Here is a 22,933-nt window from a genome sequence, read left to right on the forward strand (position 1 = left end):
CCCTCTGAAGCAGCCGGGCCCGCCCACGACGTGCAGGGCAGGGGCAGGAGCGGGCCTGCGGCGCCACCTCCTGGCCGGGACCGGAACTGCAACCAGTGGTTTTCCTGGGCAGTGGGGGCCACCCACCGGCCACACACTGGCCACCCACTGGCCACCCACCGGCATGGGCCACCCAAGCAGGGCGCCCAAAGAGGAGGGGCTGTAGAAAGCAAGCGAAGCACCAGGGTCACCCCCCTGGGGAGGCGGAGGCAGGGCTGAGTGACCGGCCAGCCTGGCCCTGGCCCTGGCCCTGGCCGTCCTGGTGAGGGTCACTGTGGTCGCCTCGGGCCTCTGGGGCCTGACTTCCTGTCCGCTGTGTGTGAGGGGGAGGCCTGGGTGCCTGACTTGGGGAGACCCTCCCCAAGCCCTGCGGGGGTCCCCAGGACGGGCTGCTCCTACCGCTGGGGTCTGGGCCTGAGGAGGGGAGGGGTCCTGGGGTCCCGTGGCTGCTGCTCCCCACTCTGGTGGGCTTTCAGCTGTCTCTCTTCCTTTTGTTTTCTGTTTGCCCTCCTGTCCCCCACTCCTGCCTCTGGGGGTCCCACACAGGGGCGGCCTGGAAACCTGGCCGGACACATTGTGAGCCCAGGGCCCTGTCCAGCCGGTCAGCCGGGCCCGCGGCACGTCCTGGCACGCACAGGTGAGGCAGCCCCACTGGGCCCCGCGGACGCCCTCCCGGCCTCCCCGCCCAGGGCCTCTCCCCCCACCAGCGCTGCCCTACCGGGCGGGGCTGAGGCCACATGACCCGGACCTCTGCCTGCCCGCCCTGTTCCCCACTCCTGCCAGACCGTCTGCCCGTCTGCTGGAGCCCCCGGGAAACTCAGTGAGTGCAGGGCTGGGGAGAGGCACCAGGGCGGGAGAAGGACCCCGGGGCCCACCCCCCCCCCCTCCGGCTGCTGAGGGGGCACGTTCAGGCCACTGGACCCCAGAGCCCAGCCGCGGTGGGCAGGACCCCGGCTTATCTCCTTCCCGGGGACCCGCCTGCAGCCGCACCGGGCTCACCCCAATCCCCACTGTGTTTGCTGAAGAAGGGCACGGGGAGGGGGGGACCTGGGGGGGAGGGGTGATGCTCCCTCAGGGGGTGGTGTTGGGGGCCCTGCCCAGGGTCCCTGGGAGGAGCACTCTCCACGAGCACCCGCCCTGTTCCCCGGCGCCCCAACACGGGCATTCAGACTTGGGGGAGGGGAAGGGCATCCCTGGAACCCCCGCCCCTGGAGTCCCTCTGCAGACCCCATGTCCCCGTGGAGGGCGGGTTGGGGGTGGCCTGAGCTGTAGCTGAGCCCCCGTGGCCGGGTGGATTAGGACCATCTCACTGCCGGGGTGGAGCCGCTGTCCGGGCACACGGACCCCAAAGGGTCAACGCAGACGCTGCCCTGGGCCTGGGCCCCGGCGCCAGCAAGGGCCCAGGTCAGCTGGGAGCTGGAACCAGAAACCCAGAAGCTGGCCGGCCCCGTCCACAGCGGCCCTGGTCTTGGCCGGGCCTCAGGGATGTGCAGGGAGGAGGATGCAGCCCGCCCACCCCCCTTGTTTCCCTTCACTCCCCGCCATGCCTGAACTCAGATCCCGCATGAACACAGCGTCAGAGCACAGCCGGGGTCCGGCCGTGGCCCTGTGCTCAGGTGCCCGCGTCCCACTCGCTCACTCCCTCTGCACCCCTCCCGGCCAGGCCCCCCCCCACCCTGCCTTCCGCAGGAGATTCCCCTCGGGCAGAGGCTGCGGCCTCGTGACGGGCGCATTATCTCATGAAAGGAAGGGGGGATGCGTGTGTGTGTGTGTGTGTGTGAGAGACTCTACATGGGTGAGTGTATGTGTGCGTGCATTCTTGTGTGTGTATGTGCACACTTGTGTGTGTGCGCCCTTCCCCACCCTTCTTGGGGGTCCCCCAGACCAGCGGGCACCCTCAGGGCTAGCCCGAGGCAGCGGCTGTGGGGGACCCCAGTGGAGATGTGGCCGTCTGTGCCCGCAGGGGCCCGGCTTGGGGGCATGACCCTTGGGCTGGCACCTCCCCCCATCAGAGTCCCTGGATGGGACAGGCCGGAGGGATGCGAAGCCCCCAGACTCAAGGGACCTGCCCCAGTGTGGGGCCCCCAGGGTGGGCCGGGCCGGAGCCGCTGATGCCCCATCGGTCCCTCTCTGGGCACTGCTGAAGGTGGCCTGAGCATGAGGTGGCGGCTCCCATGTCCCCGCTCTGCTGGGGATGAGGGGGGTCCCGTGTTGCTCTTCCTGGCCCGGGGCCGCCCCTTCCGCCTCCCTCAGCCTGGCCGGCTCGCGGCCCATTTCCCACCGTCCATGTCCTCTGGACGGGAAACCTCAAGAGGCGCCAGCCCCGGGGCTCCCCGTCAGCGACGGCCCCACTTCAAACGCCACAGAAGCTGCGCCGGGGGCACCCGCCGGGCAGAGGGGCCCGCGGTCCAGGGAGGAGGGGCAGCCGGGCCCCCCCAGGTCCCCTCCTCCCGGGCGGGGGAACATCGCCTGCCTGAGCCAGTCCCCAGTCACACACGGGCACACACACACACACGTATACATATACACATGTGCACACACACACATACACACAGATGCATGCATACATATACACACATGCACACATACACACACACCCATGCACGCACACGCACACACATGTACACATATGCACGTGCATACACACATACACATGTGTGCACACACAAGCACATACACATACACACATGTACAGACACATACACACACCCGCACACATACCCCATGCATGCATACACAGGCACACACACATATGCACATGTGCACACAAGCACACAAGCACACCCCATGCATGCACACACACGCGCGCGTGCACGCACACACCCCTGCGGCTTCCCCAGGTGCTGTCCAGAGGTCTCCGCATTTGGAGGTCTCTGGACACAGAGATCTGGGGTCACTGAGGGCCTGGTTGCAGCCCAACCCCAGGCAGACCCCCAGGAAAGAGAACGAGGGGCCCTAGCTGTGAGCCCCGGTGCAGGCAGGACCCTTGGACACAGGCGGGGACTCTACGGGGGGGGGGGGGTGGTCGGAGCCCACCTGCTCCGGGATTGCGTGCCTGTCCCCTGGAGCCTGTTCGTCTGTCCCTCTGGGAACTGTCCAACTTGCCCTCCTGGGTCTTTCTGTCCATCTCCCCCAGAGATATCCGCTGTCTGCCTGGGGACTCTCTGTCTGTCCCTCCTGGTGACCGTCTAGCTCCCTGAGGGACTGTCCTTCTGTCCCCCTGGTGACTGTCCATCTGTCCCTTGGTGACCGTTCGTCTGTCCCCCTGGTGACTGTCCATCTGTTCCTGGTGACAGTCTGTGTCCCTGGGGACTGTCCATCCGTCCATCTCCTGGGGTCTGTCCGTCTGGCCCTGGTGCCACCGCTGACCGCTGACCGGTGTCGCTGTTGCAGGCGGCCATGGGGAAGAAGCTGGACCTGTCCCAGCTCACGGACGCGGAGGCCGAGCACGTGTGGGGCGTGATCCAGCGGGACCTGGCGCTGCGCAGGGCGGAGGAGCAGCGGCTGCGGTGAGTGCCCCGAGGGCCGCCCTGCCCTCTAGCCGGCTGGGACAGGTGTCAGGGTGTCAGGTGTTGGGTGTCAGGTCTCGGGTTGTTGGGTGTAGGGGTGCGGGGGTGTCAGGGTGTCTGGGGGTTGAGGTGTCAGGGTGTGGGGTTTGGGGGCGCCGGGGTCGGGGATCAGGTGGGGCAGAGGCCCCGCCCTTCCAGCCTGCCCTTTGCAGCCCCCTGCCCGCTGTCCTGGGCTCCCTGGGGCCCTGTGAGATCTGCATAGGGTGGGGGAGGCGGGGAGGGCTGGTGATGGCCCCGCAGGCGTGGGCGCCTCCCAGGGAGGGCCAGGAAGTGGCTGGAGTTGAGGTGTCCAGTCTGTTTGCTGTCGGGGAGGGGACCCCGCGGCCCTGGCACCCGGCTTCCTGCCCGCCCTGCTCTGAACATGCCAACACCACGCCCGGGTCAGAGTCCAGAGCTGGGGGGTTGTTCCTGGAACTGCCCAGAACTTGCCCGTCCCCCGCCCAGTCCGTCCAGTCCTGCTCCCGGAAGCCCAGGCCAGGCCACCTGCCCGCATGGCCACCTCTCTGCCGGCCAACTCCAGCCTTGCCCTCGCTGGGTCCGACCTGCTGCCCCTCCCCAGGCTCCTGCCTGACAGGAGGCTAGCAGTGTCCTCACTGCACGGGAACATGCACACATCAGTGATGTGTTTGCAGCCCCCCAGAGAAAAGGCAGGCGTGAGGGGGCTCTGACCCCAGAGATAGATCCCACGCCCCAGTGTGCCAGGGCCCGGGAAGCCCCCTGCCTGCTGCAGCTTTGCCTGAGGGGCGAAAAGAGCTGGGGTTGACCCTGAGCACAGAGCCAGGAGTCAGCCCCGAGCACAGAGCCGGGAGTCAGCCCCGAGCACAGAGCCGGGAGTCAGCTCCGAGCACAGAGCTGGGAATGATCATGACCAGAACCCAGTGTGGCCCAAAAACAAACCCAAAAAAGACGCCAGGGTCAGGGACAGACAGTGGAGCCACGGGCAGGTGTCACGGCAGGTGTGGGTGCCCTGAGACCCCATAGGTTACCCCTGGGTGCTCCATGGCTCGTGAATGACCTATGACCCCAGGAGTACCCTGTGATCCCGTGGATGCCTTGCGACCCTCTGAGTGTCTCGGGACCTTGTGGGTGCCCTGTGACCCTGTGGGTGACCTATGACCGTGGGTGCCCCGTGACCCAGGGGTGCCTGTGTCCCGGGGGTGTCCTGCAGGTCAGAGCTGTGTGCAGGGGCAGGGTGAGGAGGGGGCGGGAGTGGGGAGCGGGGCAGGGGAGGTTGTGTGTTCCCCCCACCCCCGGTCCTGAGACAGCCAGGCTGGAGCTCGACGCGCTGCCTGGCTTCTGGGGTCCTCCCGCCTTGCTCCCACGGGCCCTGGGCTGGGTCCGAGCCGGTGCCTGAGACCACCATCCCGACAGTGCCCGGCTCGTGGGCCCCCTCGAGAGGGAGGCCATCACCGATGGCCGTGCTCACCCAGCGGGACCCTCACAGCACCAGACCCCCACCTGTCCTCGGCACCCGCCCCGCTGTGTGGGCAGGTCCCCCCCCACTCCCCCCCACCCCGTTCCTGGCTGGTCAGTGGGGTGAAAGGTCAGCGTGTCCCAGAAGCCTGCCAGGTCGCAGACAGCTGAGGGACAAAGGGCCCTTGTCTCGACGGGCCCTCGGGCCAGAGGAGAGCACTGCCGCACCCGACCCCAGATCAGTGCGGTCAGCTGTCCGCAGGGCGCAGACGGGCCTCGTGGGCCATGACACAGGCGAGGCCGCTGTCCCACCAGGAGGGGGGAGCCGCACCGGGCGCCGACTTAGCTGCCGTCCAAAAACACACGGGGCTGCCGGCAGCACCGGGCCCACGGCTGCCGCTGTCCAGTGCTCGGCTCGGGACGAGGGCCTGGAGACCCCCAGGGCCTGCAGTCCTGGGCCGTTCCCAGGAGGGTTCTATGGAGACGGGGCTGTGACCCCAGCCAAGGCCAGCGGCGACTTCACTCTGAGGAGCTGGAGGCGTTGCTGGCGCCCTCGGCGCTGACTCCATCTGCCGGAAGCCCTTCTCCAACACCTGAGACGAGGACCAGGAAGCGTGGAACCTACAGGCCCGCCCCGCCCGCGCTGCCCAAGCGGCTCTGAGGCCCCAAGGAAAGGGGTTCGGGCGTCTGGGCCACAGCACAGAGGGAGAGCGTCTGCCTCACACGCAGCCGGCAGGTCCCATCCCCGGCGTCCCAGGTGGTCCCCAGGGTGATTCCTGAGTGCGGAGCCAGGAGCCGGCCCTGAGCATCACCAGGTGTGACCTCGGCCTGGCTGAATGATGGGGAAGATGGACCGTGCTCCTCTCCAAACTTCAAGATAGCCCGTTGGAAAATTGGAGTTTAAGATCCCACTGACAGTGAGAGGATTCGGTCCCCTCGCCCGCTGCCCACTGCCGCCCAAACACTCCAGAGACACAAGCGCCGTGTCTGGGATTGACCTCTGACTCTAGGTCAGTGGCCCACAGTGACCGGGGACTGACCTCCGTCCCCAGGCCCGTCCCAGGGGCTCATGAGAACAGACAAATCCTCACGTGAGACTGTTCAGACAGGGCTCATCCCCACGATATGGGCAGCGCCGGCTCTTCCTCAGTGGACAGTCCTTAAGGCCCCGACCGACAGTCCCCGACAGCGCAGTCTCCCACCCGGCCTCACTGCCTCGGGAAGGGGGTCGTCTCGCGTGGTGGGAAATGGGGGCTCCGTGGGGCTCCGGGTGGCAGCCTTGGACCAGGGAGAGGCTAGCCTCAGCGTTACTTTAATCGCAATATTGCAAATGTCAAGCTTGAAGGCGTGAAAGTCCCCAGAAGGACACCGGGTAAACGTGTGTGAACCTGGGGTGAAAGTCAAGGGCTCAGCCGCAGACGGACACGCCGGCGTTGGATGCTTTTGTTGGTTCTGTTCGGGGCACACTCGGTGACACCAGGGCTCACCCCTGGCTCTGCACCCGGGATCTCCCCTGTAGGGGGGCAAGGACCCAGCAAGGGCCCTCCCTGCTGGGCCATGGCTCTGCCCCAAGGCTGAGTTTTTCAGTTAAAGAAACTGTCCCAGAATCCCGGCCTGCCCGGGAGGCACGAAAGTCACAGTGAAACTTTCCAGATTCAGGAAATGTGTGAATTGCAATGTTAATCAAGCAAGAAATCCATCAAATAGGAAATACATGTGGGCCTCCGTGGGGAGGCCGCTGGCCTGGCACACAACTCACCAGGTCCAACCCTGGCACTGCACAGGGTCCCCCGAGCCCTGCCAGGAGGGAGCCCTGAGCACAGAGCCAGGAGTGATCCCCGAGCACAGAGTTGGGAGTCAGCCCTGAGCACAGAGCCAGGAGTGATCCCCAAGCACAGAGCTGGGAGTCAGCCCCGAGCACAGAGCCAGGAGTGAGCCCTGAGCACAGAGCTGGGAGTCAGTCCTGAGCACAGAGCCGGGAGTGATCCCCAAGCACAGAGCTGGGAGTCAGCCCCGAGCACAGAGCCAGGAGTGAGCCCTGAGCACAGAGCTGGGAGTCAGTCCTGAGCACAGAGCCGGGAGTAGCCCTGAGCACAGAGCTGAGAGTCAGTCCTGAGCACAGAGCCGAGAGTGAGCTCTGAGCACAGAGCCAGGAGTGACCCTGAGCACAGAGCTGGGAGTCAGCCCCGAGCACAGAGCCGGGAGTGAGCCCTGAGCACAGAGCTGGGAGTCAGCCCTGAGCACAGAGCCAAGAGTGAGCCCTGAGCACAGAGCCGGGAGTGAACCCTGAGCACAGAGCCAGGAGTAGCTGTGAGCACAGAGCTGGGAGTCAGTCCTGAGCACAGAGCCAGGAGTCAGCCCTGAGCACAGAGCCGGGAGTGATCCTAAGCACAGAGCTGGGAGTCAGCCCCGAGCACAGAGCTGGGAGTGAGCCCTGAGCACAGAGCTGGGAGTCAGCCCCGAGCACAGAGCCAGGAGTAGCTGTGAGCACAGAGCCGGGAGTCAGTCCTGAGCAGAGAGCCAGGAGTCATCCCTGAGCACAGAACCTGGAGTCAACCCTGAGCACAGAGCCGGGAGTCAACCCTGAGCACAGAGCCAGGAGTGACCCTGAGTACTGAGCTGGGAGTCAGTCCCGAGCACAGAGCCAAGAGTGAGCCCTGAGCACAGAGCCAGGGGTCAGCCTGAGCTCCCCAGGTGTGGCCCTGCCCCCGATATATATCCAGAAGAAACACACGAAACTCACAACCCCGAGGAAAGTCTGGAAGAGGAAGAAGAGTCAGAGGCGGCCGCGAGGCGAGCTCAGGGTCTTCACCATTTCCCATGGTCAGGCCCACCCGGGAGGCCTGGCTCGGGGTGAGGGACGCCAGGTGACCTGAGAGGACGCTCAGGGGTCCCCCCACCTCTGAAGCAGCTGCCCGAGGAGGACCCTGGAGGACGGACAGGCCCAGCGTCAGCGCAGAGGCCGCGGGTCACCTCAGTCTCTCCCCCACTCTGCAGGGGCGAGTCTTCGGGGCAGGGGTTCCCAGGGCGAGGGAGGGCGTTCCATGGCCCGGGGGTCCTCCCACGGCGGGCGTTGGGGGTGTCCCACAGCCCGGGAGTTTCCATGGCCCTGGGGTCCCACATGGTGCCCAGCAGTGACCAGAGTGGGCAGGGCCTCTCTCTCGGCCCGAGGGACAGCGGGCGGACCCGGGCGGGCTGGGCAGAGCATCCTGGCCAAGAGCGCACAGCAGCCCTGCCCCCGCAGTCACAGGACGGTCACGCGCCGCGGCGGCCAGCCCAGCAGGCGGACGGGAAGTGCGGCCAGTGCCCGGCCGGCCCAGCTGCTGCGTGTCAGTCCGTCACTGCCCCCAGCTGGGCCTCAGGGACACGGCACCCTGGACGCTTCTCCCGCCAGCCTGGACGCCAGGTGCTGCCCCAGGCCCACGGCCCCCCCAGGCTGAGCAAACACCGTCCCCGTCACTGCCCAGCACCCCAGGGCGGCCTTCACTCTGTTACTGATTTATCAATAGCATACATTATTGATGAATCATTGATAAACATTATCAATAAGAGTGCTCGTCAGGCCTGTGCCCTCCCGGGACGCTCAGCCCGACCTTCCTGCCCCCTCCCCCAGGGGCTGCTGTCTCTGTCCCTCCCAGCTCAGCCAGGCCAGGAGGCTCCAGAGGACCCCAGTGCCCTTGAACGTGCGAGAGGCAGACGGCACAGCTGCCCCTCGCTGCCCGGGCAGTGGCTGCAGGTGGAAGGAGGCAGCCTGAGACTCAGAGACCATCGCGGCACGGGTGCGAGGGCAGGCTGGAGGGGGGAACACAAGAGCTCCTGGGGTGGGGGGCCCCGACCTGTGGTCCCAGGGCCTCAGTGAGAGAATGAGCCGGTGCTCGGGAGGCCGTGTTCCCCGTGGACACCACAGCTGTGACCCTGCCTGGGGGCCACCACCTCTGTGCCTCCCCACAACCGGGCACGGGGTGCTGGACGGACCTTGGGTCCCACGCGTCTGCCCTCCCCTGCCCACGCCCCTGTCCGCCCCAGCTCTGGGCCGGCCGCTGGCTGGACAGGTCTCGGCTCAGACGTGTCCCCGGCTCCGGGCGGTCAGGTGCCAAGGGGTGGTCACGCTGCTCTCCACTCCCTGCAGGGAGCAGCTGCGGCCACTGTGTGTCCACTTGGGGCTCTGCCCACGTCCCAGCCCACAGACCCCTCGCGCCGTGACCCAGGGCCCAGGACCCCAGCCCGGCCCGGCCTCCTTTCATGGCTTGGCTGGGCCAGAAACGCCATGTGTTCCCCAGGACCCTCCTGCCTGCTCCCCAGGGTGGACACAGGTCTGGCTGCCCACGCTGACCTCACCGCCAGCTCTGGGGCACTTGCCTCCTTCCTCGAGGGGTTCCTATGTGCCCCATGGATGTGGGCGTCCTGGCTCAGAGACACCAGCCAGCCCACCAACCCAGGCCTCCCTCTGTGGCCCTGCCCTCCCTCCTGCCCACCTGCAGGCCAGGGAGCCCCCACGCTGGGCCCAGGACCCCCTCCCGCCCTTAACTCACAGGGGACCCCGGGCATGCGGGACAACCCGCCAGGGCTGAGTGTCAAACAATTCGCTCCCTTAAGAACAGCAGCCCTGGGCGGGGTCTCCGGGCTGGCTGAGGGGCGCAGGGCACAGGGGAGGCATCGGGACCCGCAGGCCAGCCACAGCGACTGCTCTGCGTCCCCCAGCAGAAGTGAGGTTTTGCCCAGGAGACCCGCTGGGAAGATCAGTGCTGGACTGGACCTGGCCGGTGTCCATGCTCAGTGTTGGGGTTCAGGGCTGAGGGTGGGAAGGTGTGCAGAGGGGGCGGGGCTGAGGGTGGGAAGGTGTGCAGAGGGGGCGGGGCTGGGGGTGGGAAGGTGTGCAGAGGGGGCGGGGCTGAGGGTGGGAAGGTGTGCAGAGGGGGCGGGGCTGGGGGTGGGAAGGTGTGCAGAGGGGGCGGGGCTGGGGGTGGGAAGGTGTGCAGAGGGGGCGGGGCTGAGGGTGGGAAGGTGTGCAGAGGGGGCGGGGCTGAGGGTGGGAAGGTGTGCAGAGGGGGCGGGGCTGGGGGTGGGAAGGTGTGCAGAGGGGGCGGGGCTGGGGGTGGGAAGGTGTGCAGAGGGGGCGGGGCTGAGGGTGGGAAGGTGTGCAGAGGGGGCGGGGCTGAGGGTGGGAAGGTGTGCAGAGGGGGCGGGGCTGAGGGTGGGAAGGTGTGCAGAGGGGGCGGGGCTGAGGGTGGGAAGGTGTGCAGAGGGGGCGGGGCTGGGGGTGGGAAGGTGTGCAGAGGGGGCGGGGCTGGGGGTGGGAAGGTGTGCAGAGGGGGCGGGGCTGAGGGTGGGAAGGTGTGCAGAGGGGGCGGGGCTGAGGGTGGGAAGGTGTGCAGAGGGGGCGGGGCTGAGGGTGGGAAGGTGTGCAGAGGGGGCGGGGCTGAGGGTGGGAAGGTGTGCAGAGGGGGCGGGGCTGAGGGTGGGAAGGTGTGCAGAGGGGGCGGGGCTGGGGGTGGGAAGGTGTGCAGAGGGGGCGGGGCTGGGGGTGGGAAGGTGTGCAGAGGGGGCGGGGCTGGGGGTGGGAAGGTGTGCAGAGGGGGCGGGGCTGAGGGTGGGAAGGTGTGCAGAGGGGGCGGGGCTGAGGGTGGGAAGGTGTGCAGAGGGGGCGGGGCTGAGGGTGGGAAGGTGTGCAGAGGGGGCGGGGCTGAGGGTGGGAAGGTGTGCAGAGGGGGCGGGGCTGGGGGTGGGAAGGTGTGCAGAGGGGGCGGGGCTGGGGGTGGGAAGGTGTGCAGAGGGGGCGGGGCTGGGGGTGGGAAGGTGTGCAGAGGGGGCGGGGCTGAGGGTGGGAAGGTGTGCAGAGGGGGCGGGGCTGAGGGTGGGAAGGTGTGCAGAGGGGGCGGGGCTGAGGGTGGGAAGGTGTGCAGAGGGGGCGGGGCTGAGGGTGGGAAGGTGTGCAGAGGGGGCGGGGCTGAGGGTGGGAAGGTGTGCAGAGGGGGCGGGGCTGATTGGCAGGGGACCATGTGCAGGGCCGTGTGCAGAGGGGGACAGGCATGCCGGGCCCCCTGCCCTGGGCTCTGCTGCCCCTCCATCCTGCGTCCTGTGGAGGTGCGTGAGCAGAGCAAGCCCTGAGCACTGCCAGGAGGCCCCAAAACAAACCAGAAGAGCACCTGGAAGGAGTCTGAATTGCTCTTTCCACCAAACTGTGTGTGTATGTGTCACTGTACGTGTGTGTGTGTGTGCACTGTGTGTATGCGAATGTGCGAGTGGGTGTATCTGTGTGTGAGTGTGCGTGTATACATGAGAGTGTGTACATATGTGGCCATGTATGTGAGTGTGTGTATACATGAGTGAGCGTGTGTCTGTGTGTGACTGTATTAGAGTGTATGAGTCTATATATATGTGTGTGTGAGCGGTGTGTTTGAGTGCGCGAGTGGGTGTACCTGTGTGATTGTGTGTATATGTGTGTATGTGAGTGTGTGACTGTATATGTGAGCATGTGAGTTTGTATGTGTGTGTGTGTGAGTGCGCGAGTGGGTGTACCTGTGTGATTGTGCGTATATGTGAGTGTGTGTTTGTATGTGTGAGTGTGTGTATCTGTGTGATTGTGGTATATGTGCATGTATATGTGTGACTGTAACTGTGTGTGTGTGTGTGTGTGTGTGTGTGTGTGCCAGCCCCCTGCACTCTGCAGGACATGGTAGCCCTTGCCTGCCCTGCCCTGTGTCTGCCCGCGGGGCAGGAAATAAGGCCCCGGGGCCCTGCCGAGCCAGGATATGCGGCCTCGAGGGTCCTAGCCAGGCAGTTTGGGTGCCCAGCGCCCCGCCTGCCTGCCTGGTCAGCGCCCCGGCTGAGACCTGTCCCGGGACAGTCCTGCCCTGACCCCCTGCTGGCCTCTGCTCTGGACCCATCTGAGAGGGGCCTGGCGTTCGCCTCCGGGATGTTCCCACCCCCCCCCACTCAAGTCTGAAGGGTCACGTTTGGGGACAGCCCGGGAACCCCAACAAAGGGGTCCTCCCGCCCCTCGGACGCCTGGGCCTGTGGGTTTCCTGCCACCGCTCTTCCGGTTGCAGACCCCTGAGCCCGCCAGGCCTCTCCGCCACCAATGGGGGTCAGTTAGAGGGGTCTCCTCCCAGGAGAACCCCCAAACCTCTGGCCTTGCCTGTGCTCGGGGCCACTGGCTCGGGTCAGAGTGACGGGACGGGGGCTGGGGTCTCACAGGGGCATCTCCATCAGACAAAGCTGACCCGTTGGTTCTGGGCACCCATTGGCCAGACCGGGCTGCGCCCAGCCCCCAACACCTCTGTCCTGCAGGACTTCTCAAGCTGCTGCCCCAGAGACTGGAGTGCTAGAACCCCCCAGTCCCTGCCCCCAGCCAGCAGGCCACTGAACACAGTCCACTCCAGAAAAGCACCCGGCCAGGCCCTCGGCTGGACCGAGTCACACCGCTGGCCACGGTGCCGAGGTGCCCGGCCTGTGCTTCTGAATCCCCGCCGTGGGCCCGCGGCCTTGCCCTGTGGCCGGCCTCTGTCATCCAGGGGACGACGCCCGTTCAGTCGAGATAAGCCGCACACAAGGAGCAGAGTCCCCCGTCAGGCCCCCAACCGCACGCGTCTGCACACGCCCACCGGCCTTCCCCAGGCGGGGGCCTTGCAGGAAGTGGGCACTGTCCTGGGACGCTCCTGCTTTCCCGCGTCAGACTCGGCAATGTGTGCATGTGTGTCTGGGTTGCATGTGTGTGCATTGTGTGCTCACAGATGCCTTATGCACACGTCTGCACATACGTGCATTGCACTTTTGCACGCACATGTGTGCATGCTTGTGGATGCCTGGATATGTGCATGCTGTACATGTGTGCCTGTGGGCTGCTTGTGTGAGTTCCTGGGTGCCTCTAGCATGTGTGTACACTTGTGCATGCGTGCATATGTGTTCACGGGTGACTTGTGTGTCCCTGCATTTCTTGTGTGCATGTGCGTGTGTGTTCATGGGTGTCCCTTCATGTTCATGGATGACCTGTGTATGTGTGCATGGGTTCCAGTATCTCCTGCGCTTATGCATTCATGGATGACCCGTGTGTGTGCTCATGGTTGTCTTGTGCACATGCGCACGTGTGCGCTCTTGTACATGCACGCATGCCCATGGATGCCTGTGTGTGTTGTTTGCATGCTCATGTATATCTCATGTTTGCTCTGTGTGAGTGCATGAGTGGGCTCATACCTAGCTCACATGTGCACATGTGTAGCTGTGTGCTTGTGCATGCATGTGTGTGCTTGTGCACACGTGTGAGCTTGTGCACGCATATGTGCGTGCTTGTACATGTGTGCTTATGCATGCGAGTTTGTGCACATATGTGTACGTGTGCTTGTACATGCATGTGCTTGTGCATTCATGTGCATGTGGTGCATGTGCACATGTGCTTGTGCATGTGTTTGCACATGTGTGTGCGTGTGTGTGCTTGTGCATGTGTGTGTTTGTGTGCACATGTGTGTGCTTGTGCATGTGTGTGCGTGTGTGTGCATGTGCTTATGCATGTGTGTGTGCGCACATGTGTGTCCATGTGTGTGCTTGTGCATGTGTGTGCGTGTGTGTGTGCTTATGCATGTGTGTGCGTGTGATTGTGCATGTGTTTGTGTGCACATGTGTGTGCAGGTGTGTGAGTGTGCTTGTGCATGTGTGTGCGTGTATGTGCGTGTGCTTGTGCACGTGTGCATGTGCTTATGTGCAAGTGTGTCGTCACCGCACATGTCCTAACGCTGCTTCCGGTGCTCCCGAAGGGGCCTGAAGGGTGAGATCCAGCGGGAGAGCGCCAAGCGCGAGGCCCCTCCGGAGGGGGAGGCACCGCACCCGCCCCAGTGCCCCCACTGCCTGCAGCCCCGCCAGCCGCAGGACGCCCCCGGGAGCCAGTGCCGGGACTGCGGGCTCTCCTGCTGCCCCCGCTGCGGCCCTGCGCCCCCGGACGAGGGGGGCTGGCTCTGCCACCCCTGCCACCTGGCCAGGTGACCGCGCTGCCCGGGGCTCGCTGTGGGGGGCTGGGTGGGGGGCGGCGGGGGGGCCACGGGAAGCCGCGTCTGAGGCCGAGTCTCCGCAGGGTGGTGCAGATCGGCTCGCTGGACTGGTACTACGGGCACCTGAGGGCCCGCTTCAAGCGCTTCGGGAGTGCCAAGGTGATCCGCTCCCTCAGCGGGCGGCTGCAGGGCACAGGTGAGGCTGCCATGGAGGGCTCAGGGCGGGTGAGGCGGGCATGGGGCCCAGGTCGGCCTTCTGTCCAGGCGAGCGTGTGCTGAGTCTGCCCCGTGGTGGCGGCCTTGCTGGGGGTCCCCTGAGAGATACTGGGCCCAGGCTGTGCTGCGGTCCCAACCAGAGGCGTCACCCGTTCTCGGCCTCTCACAGACCCCCAGGACCTGCCTGGCCCAGCCGGACACTGACTTTTGTCCTGGGCCCTGGATCTGGTCAGCAGCACCAAGCGGCCATCAGGTGGCGCTGTGAAGCCTGCCCTGGCTCCCACTGCCCAGTCTGGGAGCAGGTGCTGGGCCAGGGGCCAGGGCTGGGCCCGGTCAGGCACTTGAGTCCCAGCGTATGCGTGTCTCCGACTGGCCCTCCCTGCCAGACCCCTGAACGCCACGTGGGGAAAGTGGGTCGCAGGCAGCTGGGCCGCAGTGGCCTTAGCCAAGCCCATCTGACGCGACCGAAGCTGGTTTGAGACCAGCCCAGCAGGCCCAGTGGACGGGGGCGGCCCCAGGCCAGCCCTGTGGGGGGGCAGCGGTGTGAGGACCCTGAGACCCGTGTTCCAGGTGAGGGCAGGACTCCCACCCCTGCCTGTTTTCCCGAGAAGCGTGAGGGTCCGGGGGGTCTCGCTGACCTGACGGCTTGGGGCGAGCCCCTGAGACCGACATCCTGGCCCCTAGCAGGGCACCCAGAAGGAGCAGGAGCTGGACAATGGAGGTGGACAGGGTCCCAGGGAGGGGGCAGGAGGGACAGGCAGGCCACTGGGGTCCCAGCACCAGGGGGTGGGGGCTGAGGGAGAGAGTGTCCCTGACTCAGCCCATGGCTGCAGCCACACCCACCCGGGGTCTGGGATGTGAAGGGCAGCAGGACGGGGGTCCAGATGCCAGGGGGCCACACAGGCCGGCATCCCCCATTGTGGCCCCCGGATAGCATAGGCAGGCTTCCAGTGTGGACAGTCGCCTCGGCCACACGGGATCCAGCTGGGGGGCTCAGGGTCAGAGCACCCGAGGCTGGTCAGGGTCAGAGCACTGGGGAGGGAGTCTGGGGTGACTTTCTCCAGCTGCTGGAGCGGGCAGGTGGGTGGGGCGGGGCCATGGGGGGCACCTCCAGGAGCTGAGGGCACGGCTGGATGGAGGAGGGGGGGGACGGCGGGGTTAGGGTAGAGGACGGAGGATGGACATGGGGGCGGCCGGGAGACACACGGGCTGGTGGGGCGAGGTGTGGACGGGAGGTGGACGGTGGGTGACGGGCAGTGGACGGGCGTGAGCAGGAGGGTGGTGGCCTGGGCCGCGGGGTGGGCTGGCCCTGGCCTGTCCCCGAGTGACCTGCAGGGCCGTTTCAGGAGCGGCGCTGGGCACGGGGGAGGGGAGCGGAGACAGCGAGCAGACGGACGAGGAGGTCGAGCCCCAGCCACGGGGCGGCAAGGTGAGTGCGGGAGGGCACTGTAGGGGGACACGGGGCCGTTCCTCTGCAGGGGGGTCTCTGAGGCCGCCCAGGGAAGCCCCCAGAGGCTGGGACCCAGCTGCAGTGGGCCAACGTGGGCCCGGCCAGAGGGGCCCGGGAGAGGCGGGCCGGGGGCAGGAGGGGGCCGGGGGGCTGGCGGGGCGAGGGCGGGGGGACAGGCAGGCCCGGGCAGTCTCAGGAGCACTGGGCTCTGTGGCCATGGTCCGCAGGGTGAGGCGCCGACTCCCCCTTCACGGTGCCCTGAGCTGGGCTCAGCTGGTTTGTCTCACTCACTGGGGGGTACAGAGAAGCCTGACCCCGAGGGTCTCAGGGCTTGGAGGCTCTGGGCTGAGGGGTTCAGGCCGGAGGTGGCGTTCACGGCATCCGGGACCCAGTGAGGCGTGGGGGGCTCTGGCTGGTGTCTGCCCCCCCGCAGGCCCTGCCACTGTCACATCTCCCCCTAAGACAAAGCGCCGCCTCTCCATCCACGGCTTGGACCTCCTGGACTCCCAGGATGTGACCCTCAACCACTCCGAGAGTCTGGAGGTGAGCCCCTGCCCCTGGGTCCATGGGGCAAATCAGGGCCCCTGAGCACAGAGCAGGGAGTCAGCCCTGAGCACGGAGCTGGGAGTCAGCCCTGAGCACAGAGCCGGGAGTCAGTCCTGAACACAGAACCGGGAGTGATTCCTGAACACAGAGCTGGGAATGACCCTGAGCACAGAGTTGGGAGTCAGCCCTAAGCACAGAGCCAGGAGCCAGCCCTGAGCACAGAGCCGGGAGCCAGCCCTGAGCGCCCCCAGGTGTGGCCTCAAACAAACGCGAGTGATCAAGAGTGTCTGTGCTTCGTGTGCCTGGTCTCGGGTGCAGATGCCCCCACCTTGGGACAGAGGGCCCAGAGGGTCAGTGTCTGGACCGTGGGCCTTGAGCCCAGGGGTGCCTGCCCGCTACTTGGGTCCCTCTCGGCGGCAGCCCTGACAGCTGTGCTCAGACCCTCACAGGCGAACCCGGCTCAGAGGGGACCCTGGTCGCAGAGGAAGCGGATGCCAGCGACTGTGGGCGCCAGCCTGGCCCCAGAGAGCAGACGACCGGCCCCCCGCCAGGCCCCCGGGACGCCCTCGCGGGGCAGCGCCTGCCTGCAGAGCTCAAACCCAAGCCCGGTAAGTGCCGCTGCAGAGAGGGGTGCAGGGGCTGGCCCTGGTCTGTGGGGACAGAGGGTGCCGGGCACTGTGACGTCTGTGTTGGTGCTGGGCCTGGCCTGGTGCGTGTGTGAGCTGGGCAACCCCGTCTGGGACCTCGAGGGGCCAAGAGGGGTCACACCCGCTCCAGGGACTTCAGGTCCTCAGGTCACCAAACCAACCACCCTGACTCCAACACCCCCCAGACCTGAGAGCTCAGGGAGCACCCAGAGAAGGAGCACTGGGGAGGGAGCACATAGGGGAAGGAGCACCTGGAAGAGGGAGCACCTAGGGAGGGAGCACCTGGGGAGGGAGCACCTGGGGAGGAAGCACCTGGGAGAGGGAGGATCTGGGGAAGGAGCATCTGGAAGGAAGACCTAGGGAGGAAGCACCTGGGAGAGAGAGCACCTGGGAGAGGGAACACGTGGGGAGGGAGCACCTGGGAGGGAGCACCTGGGAGAGGGAGCACCTGGGGAAGGAACACCTGGGGGGAGCACCTGGAGAGGGAGCCCCTAGGGAGGGAGCACCTTGGAGGGAGCACATGGGGAGCACCCAGTCCAGTGTCCCTGGGTGCTGCAGCGCCCCGCGGTTTGCGGCTGGCTCCCGGGGCCCAGGACACCCCCCACTAGACCTGCCCACCTCACCTCGCCACCGTCGCTTCCTCGCTTCCTAACGAGCCCCCAGAGGCCCCTGCTGTGCCCGGGCGGGGCTGGCGCTGAGCCGAGCAAATGAGATCGGCCTCGGCGGGGAAATTCGGTTAAGGTGTCTGCCAGGAAGTGAGCCCGGAGGGCCTGGGGGGCACGGGGAGGAGGGGGAGGCGCCCCGACCACGGCTCCAGTCACCTTGACCATCCAGGCAGGCCTCACGCGTGGCCTCTCCCCCGCCCCGCCAGGCTCGGGCACTGGGCTGTGGGAGCTCCAGCCCGGCCGTGCCCGCCTGTGCCAGCTGCCCCGCGGGCGACTGTGTGTGGCCTGGCGAGCACGGACTCCACTCCCAGGTGGGAGGGTCCCGCCCAGAGCCTCAGGGGGCCCGTGTGCCTGTCTTCGGGGCAACAACGCCCCCCCCCCCGCCTGCTCTGCGCCTCCCCCCGCCCCCCACCACTCACCCCTGCTCTTCCTCCGAAGGGCCAGACGACCCCTGGCAGCTGCAGGCGCCCCCCGAGGGCTGGGCTTCCCTGGCCTCCATCTGCGGGGACGCCCCCCTCGGCCCCCCTCGGAGCAGCCCGCCCTCACCCGAGGGCCAGGTAAGGGGTGCCAGGCCACACCCGGAGCCCAGGACCCCTCAGACGGGCGCTGCCCCCTCCCGAGGTCCCATGGGTCCTGGGTCCAGACAGAAGGTCAGGCAGACGGTGTGGTCCAGTGATGCCCAGTCACTGGTGGCTCACGCCAGTCCCCGCAGCCACCCCTGACAGGCCCAGCGACCCAGAACGCCATCCCCCCCCCCGACCCCCACTGAGCTGGACGCAGCCAGGACCTTGGTGGGAGCAGGAGAGACGCGTCCAGTGTTGGCGTGACTCCCCCATGTGTCCCCGAGGGGCTCACAGCAGGGACACTGAGGAACCTCCCCACAGGCGCCAGCCCAGACACCATCAGGAGTGACCCCCACAAAAGGGCAGGCAGGACCCCACAGCAGTGGACGCCCCAGTGGGACTGGAGACGCTGACTCAGTTTCCCCAATAGGGCCCAGGGTGGGACAGGGTTGGCACCTCAGCCCCTGGCCCGTGTCTGCTGCCCTGTCTGTGTCCCCTCACAGGGCGGGGGCTCTGGGCAGAGGGGCTGGGCCAGCCGTGCCCGCGGCCCCCAGCCGCCCTTTTCCAGCCCTTCCCTGCCAGCACGGGGCTCAGTGCCCCTCTTCGCCCCTTCCCGGCCGTGCCCACGCCCCCGCCGCCCGCCCCACGGGCACCGCCACTTCCTGCCGATCAATGGCCGCCCAGACGGTGGGTGCTCACGGCTCCCCCTTCACGCGAGGCCGGAAACGTGCTGGCGGGGCCCAGCAGACGTCAGAGAATTGATTCCCAGGCAGTGGCAGCCCCCAGGCATGGTGACTCAGGCCGGGGCCAGAGGTCCCCCATCGGGCCAGCATGTCTGGGCGCTCGGTCACCTGCCACCCATTTTCCGGCCGGAGTCCAGCCCGGAGCCTGACGGGGCTCCAGGGGCAGAGACAGGGTGAGGGGCCGATCAGCGGGGCCACTGCCCCCCCCTGACCGCAGGAGCCCCTCCCAGCACTGCGCACCGTCCCCGAGGTGCCGACTGGACACGGTTCTGCCCGGGGTCCCTCCCGCGGACACACAGACAGGGCAGGCCCCAGAGTGAGGCCCTGATGGTCAGCCCCTGGTCCAAGCTGGTCGGGGGCACCCAGGGGTGCTGAGGACGCCCCTGGGCACCCCCCTGGCATGAGGACTGACCCACAGGGCTCCCAGCAGGGCCCCGGCTGGACACTGTCCTGCCCGCGGTCCCTCCCAGGGACATACAGACAGGGCAGGCCCCAGAGTGAGGCCCTGATGGTCGCCCCCCTGGTCCCAGCTGGCCGGGTGCACCCAGGGGTGCTGAGGACATCCCCGGGCACCCCCTGGCGCGGGGACTAACTGCCCCGCCCTGCAGGGCCCCCCGCCCACGGACGCTGACAGGGAGGAGGCTGCCCTGAGGACAAAGCTGGCACAGCTGGTCACGCACCTCAGCGAGGATGAGGAGGACGGCGGCCCCCGGGGGGTGAGGCCCCACCCCTATGGCCCTGATGGGAGCGCGAGCCCGGAGAGAGCAGGAGCTGAGAGAGCAGGAGCTGACGGGTGCTGGGGCCACGGGTCACCTGGGGTCATGGTCACTCCTGGGGTCACAGGGTCACGGGTCTCCCCGCAGGTTGGCAGAGCAGAGCCACAGCCCCAGAGCCCAGGGGGCCCAGCCGAGGGCTGCAGGAACGCGGACCAGGAGTTGGCCGAGCTGGAGGACAGGGTGGCCGCGGCGGCCTGCGGGGTCCAGCAGGCGGAGAGTGAGGTCGCTGACCCCGAGGGGCCTCGAGGGCAGGCTCAGAGCTGGGGGCACAGTCAGAAGCGAGACGGGGCCCCCCGGGCAGTCTGGCCTGGCCCCCAGCCAGGTCACCCGTCCCCACGAGGGACAGTGAGGGGCCATGGGCTGGGCTGATCCTGAGCCCCAGCTGCAGCAGGGCGTGGGGTGGGCAGGGTCAGGGGACGACACCCCCAGGGCCACAGGAAGGACCTGGGGGTCCTTAGGAGCACCCGGGGGGTCCTGTGGCTGGGGAGTGGGCAGTCCCCGTGGGGCATTCCCACCTGGGGACAGTCAGGCTCATCAGGGGGGCCCGAGTTACAGGGTGCAGCTCCGGGTGCCACTGGGAAGGGGCGGCCACTGACCCTGTCCCCGGGTCCCAGGTGACGGACATCCAGTCCCGGATCGCAGCCCTGCAGTCTGCCGGCCTCACCGTGCAGCCATCCACCACCCGCCAGAGGACGTCCCACCTCCCGGTGAGGGGCCGGGAACGTGCAGGCTGAGGCTGTGCCCAGGGCTGCCCGCCGAGCTGGGCTCCCGTCCCCATCTCCACCCCCGTCCCTGTCCCTGACCCTGTGCCTGACCCCATCCCCGTCCCTGACCCCAACCCTGTCCCCGCCCGGCCTCCCGGAAGGGGTCTCTGCAGCCGGCTTTCCTGTGTCGCCGGGCGTCTCCGGGCTCAATGGTGACGCAGCCCCTGTGTCCGCAGGTCCTTCTGCCGCGGAGGATCAGGAGGCCTGACCAGAGACCGGGGAACGTGCCCGCAGACGCCCCTGAGCAGGACCTGGTATGTGGAGCTGCCAGTGGGGGAGGGGTGGTCCTCTCACAGGTGGCCGCTTGGAGGAGTTTCTGGGTGTCCCTGCCGGGTCACGTGGGGTGGGGGGCCTTGGGGACTGTGGGGGGCGCTGGCTGGACCTCTGCTGCCCTGACCTCGGGCAGCAGCACCCCACGTGGACATGAGTGGGCACTGGGCCTGGCACGGCGCTGGCAGCGACAGGAAGTGCCTTGGGACTCGGGCATGAGCGTGCCCACGCGGACAAGGGGACAAAGTGGGGTGCGGGTGGGCGTGGCTCCCCGGAAGGTGGCCTGTCGAGGGGCTGCCACTTCCCACGGCACCCCAGGGCCGGACCCCAGAGGAGCCAGGCCCATACTTATGCAGTGCAGGGTGCGGCCTCCAGGGGGCGCTTGTGCCCCGACTCCGGCTGTCCCTTGAGTGAGTCCCAGCCCTGCTGCTGTCCCCAGCTGCCCTCGGGGAGCCCGGCAGGGCAGGGCCTGCGCTGGGGGCACCCGGTGAGCTCTGGGCGCTCTCTGCCCCTCCCGCAGGTGGTGGCTGCAGCCCGGCCCCAGGGGGCAACGCTCAGGGGCTCCCCAGGAGCACTAGGTAAGAGCAGCAGGTGTGGGTCTGGGTGGGGCCTGTGCCCAGCTCCCGGACCCCCGGAGCACGTGGGCGCCGGGGGTTCCGGGCAGGGGGGAACTCCACCGCCTGACTCCCGTGAGCTGTCCCTGTGACAAGAATGCGGACGTCCCACCCGGAGCCCTGCGCCCTGCCACCCCCACCCGTCCCCCCCAGCTGCCTCTCCACGCTCCGTGCCCCCCGTCCCGGGGGCTGCTGTGCCCCTCAGCGGGGGCTGGGCCCACTGTGTCCCCACAGGCAGCACCTTCGAGCGGGACTCCCTGTACCGCAGCTCCCTGACGCAGAGGAACCCCACCGGGAGGTCGGCCGCCGCCCGCCTCGGCTTTGCGGTAATGCCCTCTCGGGAGCGGGACTGCTGGGACGGGCCGGGGCGCAGAGCAGAGCAGAGCAGGCGAACCCCAGGGGCACAGGCCACCGTGGGCACCGCCCCCGCCTGCAGCCCCGGGGCCCTGCCACGCGCTCTTGGTGCGTGTGCCCGAGCTCGCTCACCTGTGTGCATGTCTGTCCTCACCTGTGCACATGTGTCTGCAGTCACTCCCCTGTGCGTATGTCTGTGTTTTCTCACCTGTGCACATGTCTGTGCTCCTCGCCCGTGCACGTGTGCCTGAGCTCGCTGACCTGGGCACGCGTGTCTGTGTGCTGTGCCTTGCAGAAACCCGTGATGACCCACCGGCCCTAGAGGGGAGCAGGGCAGAGCCGCGCCCCTGCCTCCCTGTGTGTCCTCCCGTCAGTCCTCCTGGCCTGCGTTTCCTCACCCACCGTCCGGCAGAGAACCAAGCCCCCGTCCTAGTGGAGCCCTGCCGGTGGCCGCTGTCCGCCTGGGCTCCCTCTGCGCCCCACGGCTGCTGGTGGGCGCCGTGAAGCCCAGGGTCTCGTCCACGACCTCACCTCGCCCTCCTCCCTCTTCCTGCTGGCTTTCCTGCCAGGTGGGCACTCCGGGGCTCTCCAGGCAGCAGGCAGCAGGCAGGGCTGGAGGGACTCCCCCCAACCCCACCCACCTGCGTGCCAGTCTCCCTGTGTCCAGCGGGACAAGGGCCGAGAGGTGCCAGAGCCCCGGGCGTAGGAGGTCTGCCTGGAGGTGGCCGCACTGCCGGCTCGGCCCTGTGCGTCCCAGCGCCTCCCACGCCTGGATGCTTTCGTGTCTGTGGTCCCTCGAGGTCCCCGCAGGGACAGCTGGCCCCCTGGGGTGAATCTGAGCCCCCCTGCAGATCTCAGCCCCGAGCCAAGGCCACCCCCAGCCAACGGCGACTTCCTGCCGAGCCCCCGAGCCCCCAACGAGGCTGGGCCCCTGAGCCCAATGTTTGTCTGAAGCTGAGCAGCCAGGCAGGCCCCACCCCTCGCCCTTGCCACGCCCCCGCCCATGCCACGCCCACGCCACGCCCCTCTCCCTGCCCCCGCCCATGCCACGCCCACGCCACGCCCCTCTCCCTGCCCCCGCCCATGCCACGCCACGCGCCACGCCCCCGTTCTCCCCTCGCCACGCCCTTGTCACACCCTAGCCACGCCCCTCGCCCTTGCCACGCCCCGCGCCCTTGCCACGCCCCGCGCCCTGCCCAGCCCCGGCCGTTGTCCCCCCCCCAAATGTAGCTTTCCCGGGCCCCGGGCTCCCAGTGCACACAAACGGATTAAAATCTCCCCTTGATGCAACAGAGCCGCTTCCATCCTCTTCCTCGTTCCCGG

General features: G+C 67.7%; 1 protein-coding gene across 1 annotated transcript; it reads left to right on the forward strand.

The window, feature by feature from the left end:
• Positions 1–3,438: 3,438 nt before the first annotated feature.
• Positions 3,439–22,562, forward strand: MLPH (melanophilin). Its single transcript, XM_056108351.1, has 15 exons — positions 3,439–3,548; positions 13,772–13,993; positions 14,086–14,198; positions 15,565–15,647; positions 16,131–16,211; positions 16,681–16,822; positions 17,965–18,083; positions 19,441–19,548; positions 19,696–19,830; positions 20,223–20,315; positions 20,549–20,626; positions 21,163–21,220; positions 21,410–21,582; positions 22,122–22,179; positions 22,462–22,562. Exons 1-15 carry the CDS (start codon positions 3,439–3,441, stop codon positions 22,560–22,562), a joined length of 1,674 nt encoding a protein of 557 aa, XP_055964326.1.
• The last annotated feature ends 371 nt before the right edge of the window (positions 22,563–22,933 follow it).

This window comes from Sorex fumeus, unplaced genomic scaffold, assembly GCF_029834395.1.
Source record: "Sorex fumeus unplaced genomic scaffold, SorFum_2.1 ptg000207l, whole genome shotgun sequence".
Taxonomy (NCBI): domain Eukaryota; kingdom Metazoa; phylum Chordata; class Mammalia; order Eulipotyphla; family Soricidae; genus Sorex; species Sorex fumeus.